At 47.7% G+C, this 7,006-nt stretch overlaps 1 protein-coding gene across 1 annotated transcript; it reads left to right on the top strand.

Moving 5' to 3' along the window:
* Nucleotides 1–330: 330 nt before the first annotated feature.
* LOC122931512 (lamina-associated polypeptide 2-like) lies at nucleotides 331–2,266 on the top strand. The gene is made up of 2 exons (XM_044285578.1): nucleotides 331–900; nucleotides 980–2,266. The coding sequence occupies exons 1-2, from the start codon at nucleotides 841–843 to the stop codon at nucleotides 2,264–2,266; spliced, it is 1,347 nt and encodes a 448-aa protein (XP_044141513.1). The 5' UTR covers nucleotides 331–840.
* The last annotated feature ends 4,740 nt before the right edge of the window (nucleotides 2,267–7,006 follow it).

Here is a 7,006-nt window from a genome sequence, read left to right as displayed (position 1 = left end):
AATGTGATTTTTTTTTTTTATAATGACAAATGCAGCAAAGGCCCCAAATTTAGTATTTTTTTAAACTCAGGATATTATTGCTGCATTTCAAGCATGTATTTCATACTAACAAATGAAGCACAGACCCCAGATGTAGGATATTATCAAAAATTGGTGTTTTTTTAATAACAGAATATGTTTGCAGTATTTCAAGCTTGTATTTCCAGGACGTCCCTCCATGACAGCACCCATGGAGGTTGTCCTATTGGTCTCTGTAGGGACAGGAAGCGAGAGAGATTAAAAGGCCCCCACCCCTCCCACTCTCCAGTGTTCTTCCTGTCCCTACAGGGATGGGAGCCGAGAGAATCTTTTCCCTGCCCTGGGAATCTATATGGGGCCGAGCCTGGTCGGGGGGGTCTCCCTCTCCTCTTCAGGCTCCGGGGGCCCTAAAAGCTAGCACCTCTCTGGGTAGAGGTCCCCTGGCTTCCCCAGATACCTTCTTTTCTGGCCGCATCGGCGAGGAGCTGAGAGCGGTCGGGAGCGCTGTGTGGTGGCCGCGGTATCAGGGAGCCGAGGCCGCTTCTTCCGGGTTCGGGAGCTCTGGGATCGGCTGCGGCTCCTGCGCTCGGCGCTCCTCCCGTTCGGCGTGCAGCCCATGTGACCGGAAGTGCGGGTCACATGGGCGAAAGAAAGATGGCGGCGCCCAGGGAACGCCGAGCCCGGCGGAATGCACGCAGGGGGGGTCGACTCTGCATGGCATTGAGTCCCCCCCCCACCTGGAAATAAGGAGGCGGAGCCGCGCGGCAACGGGTGGACCAGGTAGGACTTAAATTGAATGTCAGTTTGCTGTCCAGGTGTGGTATGGAGGTCCAGATGTCAGCTATGCAGGACACTAGCGCAGACATCCCTACCCCGAGTCATGTAAGTAAAGTGAGATGTATCCAGGTCCCTCTCCTTTATTCCTTACGCTGGGCTAATGGTCTCTCTCTCTTCCTACCAGGGGGAGAAAGACACCACGGTTAAGTCGCTGGGAGAGCCTAAAAAGAAACCCAGAAGATGTGCGCTATGCTCAAAGAGACTGGGGGAGGCATATATAAAAGCCCTGTGTAGTGACTGCCTAGCAAAAATCCTCAGAGACGAACAATCCTCCCTTCTGGCAGACCTGAGAGTGATTGTGAAAGAGGAGATCCAGGCGGCCAGCTCTAGTGTAGCGCAGAAACCCTGTGCCGTCTCCCCTCCCCCCAAAAGACCCCGTGTGCTCAGGGAGTCGGATTCTGAAGAAGAAGGCTTATACCTTTCAGAAGGGGAAACCTTAAAGGGGGACGACGATCAGGGTTCTTCCCATATGGCCGATGATCAGAGAAGATATTTCTTCTCACAAGAAGATCTAGATCCCCTCCTGTCGGCTGTAAGACAGACTATGGATATAGAGGAAGAGGAACAGACTCGCTCGATACAGGACGAGATGTTCGGCGGCTTAAAAGCTAGGAAGAAAAAATTGTTCCCGGTGAACGAGAATTTGAAGGACCTAGTCATAGACGAATGGGCTGACGCCGATAAGAGATTGTATATACCGCGGGAATTTAAGAACAGGCTTTTGTTCAACCCGGAGGACACAAAACTGTGGGATGTAGTCCCTAAAGTCGATATCCAGGTGGCGAAGGTGGTAAAAAGAACCACCCTCCCCTTTGAGGACTCAGCCCAGTTAAAGGAGCCAATGGATCGGAAGATCGACGGTTTGCTCAAAAGAGCATGGGAAGTTTCGGCCAATAGCATTAACACCAATATTGCTGCTACGTCCGTGGCCAGATCTCTGTGTCTTTGGGTGAACCAGCTGGAAGAACATCTTAGGCAAGACACCCCTAAGGAAGAGATCCTGGCGTCATTACCCCTATTTAAGATGGCTGCATCCTTTGTAGCAGACGCCTCAGCGGAGTCCATAAGATTTGCAGCAAAAACAGACTCCCTAACCAATACGGCAAGGAGAGCCCTGTGGCTAAAACCCTGGTCGGGGGATATAGCCTCCAAGAATAAACTATGCGCCTTACCCCTTAAAGGTTCTCACCTCTTTGGTCCGGTACTGGATGAGATCCTGGAGAAGACAGCGGACAGAAAGAAGGGGTTTCCGGAGGAAAAAGGAAAGAAACCTTTGCCCTTTCGTAAGACAACCAGCAGCTTCCAGGGCACTCCCAGAGGTAAAGGGAAGACTGGAAGGTGGAGCTACCCCAAAGGGGGAAAAGGTCGAGGTTTCCTTTTTAACCCCAATTCCAAGCCTGAGAAACAATGACGCCAGGCCAGTAGGGGGCAGACTCCAGTTCTTTTGGGAAGAATGGACCAGGATAACCAAAAACCAATACATCCTGGAATCCATCCGAACGGGGTTCAAGATAGAGTTTCGCCTTCCTCCTCCTCATCTATTCCAGACCACAGTCTTTCAATCAACCTCTCTGCAGGACCAGCTCCTGACGGACATCCAAAAACTTCTGACTTTAGGCGCAATTGTACAAGTCCCTCCTTCAGAGGAGTTCAAAGGTCACTACTCAAAACTCTTCCTCATCACAAAACCAGATGGCTCCAAGAGAACCATCATCAATCTGAAATTTCTGAACAAATGGATAACACATCATCATTTCAAGATGGAATCAATAAAATCTGCAATTCCGTTGATAAGCCCAGGGGCGTTCCTATGCACCCTGGATCTAAAGGACGCATATTATCACGTCCCCATTCACCCTCATTGTCAGCAATATTTGAGGTTCGCAATCAAGAAGGACGGAAGGATTATGCATTTCCAGTTCCAATGTCTCCCGTTTGGAATTTCATCAGCCCCACGCATCTTCACAAAGGTAGTGGCGGAGATAGTTGCCTATCTAAGACAGAGACAGGTAACTATAGTCCCCTACCTAGACGACTTTCTGCTTGTGGCAGACTCAGAGGAGGAGTTAGAGCTTCACAAAGGAAGGACTCTATCTTTACTCACTCGTCTAGGATGGAAAATAAACCTGGAGAAATCGGACCTACAACCAGCAACGCAAAAGAAGTTCCTAGGAACCCTCCTAAATTCCGTGACCCAATACTCTCTTCTTCCCCAAGACAAGCAGGTCAGCATAAGGGAAAGAATAAGAGCCTTCAAACTAAAGAAAAAACGGACTCTGCGGGAAGCCATGCAGGTCCTAGGACTGATGACCTCATGCATCACAACTGTTCCTTGGGCCCAGTTCCATACAAGAACCCTCCAGGCGGAGGTCCTCGCTTCTTGGGACAAGGACCACAGATCACTAAACACCGAGGTATCTCTTTCAGACGGGGCGGTAAACTCCCTCTCCTGGTGGTTGGTAACAGAAAACCTGTCCCGAGGAGTTGCCTGGAACACGATACCGCTCAAAACATTAACCACGGACGCAAGCAGCCATGGTTGGGGAGCCCACCTAGGGGACCAGTTCTTTCAGGGCAGTTGGTCCGACGCAGACGCCCTAAGATCCTCAAACTACAGGGAATTGAAAGCGGTCTGGGAGTCCCTAAGAGCGGCAGAACATCTCCTCATAGGTCATCATGTCCGAGTGCTATCGGACAACATAACAACAGTTTGCTACATAAAAAGACAAGGAGGGACGAAGAATCCTCATCTCCAGGACCTAGCGAATCTCATCTTCAGCTGGTCAGAGGAGAAGATCTTGTCCATTTCAGCCACACACCTGAAGGGATCTCTCAATTACACAGCGGACTTTCTCAGCCGACAATTAGTCAGGCCAGGGGAATGGAAGTTGAACCAGGAGGTATTCCAAATGATTTGCCAACAGTGGGGGAGACCTCAAGTGGATTTATTTGCGTCCAGCAGAAATACTCAGCTGGACTATTTCTTCTCGCTAGACCCAAGAGGAGGACCACTGGCGGTGGATGCTCTTTCCCAACCTTGGGATATGAGCCTAGCCTACGCTTTTCCCCCACTTCTCCTCATACCGCTAATCCTGAAGAAATTGAGAGGGTGCTCATCCACGCTGATCTTGGTAGCTCCAGCTTGGCCCAAGAGAGCCTGGTTTTCGGTTCTAAAGACCATGTCCATCAGGGAACCAATAACCCTTCCAAGAAGACAAGACCTACTATCACAAGGTCCTCTGTTTCACCCCAACCTGGACAAACTGAACCTTACAGCGTGGATCCTGAGAGGCAAACCTTAAGGAACAAGGGACTCTCGGACAAGGTAATTTCAACTTTACAGAGCTGCCGCAAACCTATTACAAGAGCAATATACAACAAGATTTGGAAAAAGTTCTCATCCTGGTTGTCACAGAACCAGGCAGATGCCAGATCCCCCACGGTGGGTTGTATTTTAGAGTTCCTTCAGGAGGGGTTTGATGCAGGTCTGAAACCCAGCACACTCAAAGTACAGGTCTCGGCACTCAGCTGTTGTCTCGATACTCCCCTTGCAGATCATAGGTGGATTAGAAGCTTTCTAAAAGCAGCTTCCAGATTGAGGCCCACTTTGAGACAGTCGGTTCCCCCCTGGAGTCTGAACGTAGTTCTAGAAGGATTATGCGATCCTCCGTTTGAGCCGATTGGGCAGATATCCGAAAAATTTCTGTCTCTCAAAGCAGTGTTTCTTCTGGCTATAACCACAGCCCGCAGGATAGGGGAAATCCAAGCCTTGTCAATTAAACAACCTTACTTAAGGATTTTGGATGACCGCATAATCTTGAAGCCAGACCCAGCCTTTCTACCTAAGGTGGTCTCTGCTTTCCATAGAGAACAAGAGCTAACACTCCCTTCATTTTGTTCCCTCCCCAAAAATATACAGGAGGAAAGATTCCAGAGGCTGGACGTTAGAAGAGCAATCCTGGCCTATCTGGACAGAACCAGTTCCTGGAGGAGATCAAGTAATCTGTTCATCCAGTTCGGTGGGAAGAATAGAGGCTTGAAGGCCTCAAAACAGACGCTGGCTCGGTGGATTAAGGACACCATCAGAGAAACATACAGGCTGCAAGAAATAGCCTGCCCCTTAAATCTGAAGGCACATTCCACGAGAGCAATGGCAACTTCCTGGGCCGAAAGGGCCGACGCTACAATTGACCAGATTTGCAAAGCGGCAACCTGGTCTAGCTTCCTGACTTTTGCCAAACATTACAGGCTAGACGTTTTGGCCGGACAGGACTTGGCCTTTGGGCGGAAAGTCCTTCAGGCAGTAGTCCCCCCCTAGGAGATTCAGTTGTTAGTTCTCCATGGGTGCTGTCATGGAGGGACGTCCTGGAAATACTGGTTTAGTTTACCGGTAAATCCTTTTCCAGGAGTCCGACATGACAGCACCCTGTACTACCCTCCCCGTTATGCTGGTTCCAGCCTTGTAAGCAGTGTGAATATAACATTGTATTAATAAAGGTGTTGGATCCTATCCGGTGTAGTAATTTGGTAAGACACTGGAGAGTGGGAGGGGTGGGGGCCTTTTAATCTCTCTCGCTTCCTGTCCCTACAGAGACCAATAGGACAACCTCCATGGGTGCTGTCATGTCGGACTCCTGGAAAAGGATTTACCGGTAAACTAAACCAGTATTTCACACTGACAAATGCTGAAAAGGCCCCTGATGTAGGGTATTGCCAAAATGTATTTATTTTTAAACACAAAATATTATTGCAGTATTTCAAGCTGGTATTTCACACTGACAAATGCTGAAAAGGCCCCTGATGTAGGATATTGCCAAAAATTGGTGTTTTTAAAAAAAAAACAGAATATTACTGCAGTATTTCAAGCTTGTATGTCACACTGACAGATGCAGCACAGGCTCCAGATGTAGGATATTGCCCAAAATTTTGTTTTTTTTTAAACCCAGAATATTATTGCAGTATTTCAAGCTTGTATGTCACACTGACAAATGCTGCAAAGGCACCAGATGTAGGATATTGCTAAAAAATTATATATTTTTTTTAAACCCAGAATATTATTGCAGGCATTAGTAGATATAGCTGTGATGGATTCTTAGGGCACGCAAGTCAAACGCTTGTTGATTGGCTGCTCTGCAGCCTTTCAAAAAGCGCCATTAACTCGCCGAACACCGAACCCGAACTTTTACTGAAAAGTTCGGATTCGGGTCCAGGGTCCAAAATACCTAAAGTTTGGTATGAACCCGAACTTTACAGTTTGGGTTCGCTCAACCCTAGTAGTGTCTATACTTCATACCCCTGTTTGAAGTTGGTATTTATAGGGGAAGAAGTCATGTTGTTACTAGGTCACAGTATGAGAACAACACCGTTAACATGTTTTCAAGTAGCAGAATTGAATATAGATATAAGTAGAGAGAGGGAGAAGTGGAAACGTAAAGCCCCTATAGATATTCATATAGGTTACAGTACCAATTTGTATCAAGTTACTGAGAAAGATGTCCCTGTTACTGACATATCAGTTCAGGTGTTATCTGTAATGATGCTTTTTCATGTCAGTCTTCTTCTTCTCCCTTTCTGCTGGATTTCGCTGAGCGGCCGCGCGTCACTTCTTCCCATGTGGTTGGAGATGGGGAAAATTTGTCAGGTCCTTCACCAATGCCAAATCAGGAATCTGTAGGTGTGGTAGATCCAAGGCCGTGTATACTTCTGGAAGGTCTGTGACTGATCGGACTAGAAATCTTATATTACCCGATGCGAACATACGTCTGAATGGGAATTTCCAGCTGTATTGGATGCCCTTAGATCTAAGAGCTTCTGATAATGGCTTGAGGGCTCTTATTTTTTGTAGTGTTTGTGGAGATAAGATAATTCAGTGTTGATAGGGTTAATGACCACTTCCCTTTTCTCAGCTATTGCTCAGTGGTCATCACTTATACCCTTTATTGTCTCACCCTTCTGACTAAGCGGTAGATAGCTTCATTTGGGTTTTGCTGAGCTGGTGTGAGTTTGTCTCTGGTGTTCCTGCTCATCTGTCTCTACAGAAGTTAGGTGTCACGTTTGTTTGTGTTTGTTATATTCCCTGTTATTTGTATCTGGGCCTGAGACAGAGACTTCCATTCTTCCATCTGGGGAGGAATGGGTTGTCTCTGGTCCT

This window comes from Bufo gargarizans, chromosome 3 (genome assembly GCF_014858855.1).
Source record: "Bufo gargarizans isolate SCDJY-AF-19 chromosome 3, ASM1485885v1, whole genome shotgun sequence".
In the NCBI taxonomy this organism is placed as follows: Eukaryota; Metazoa; Chordata; class Amphibia; order Anura; family Bufonidae; genus Bufo; species Bufo gargarizans.
The sequence above is the reverse complement of the archived record's forward strand: the minus strand, read 5'-3'. Positions and strand labels throughout refer to the sequence as shown.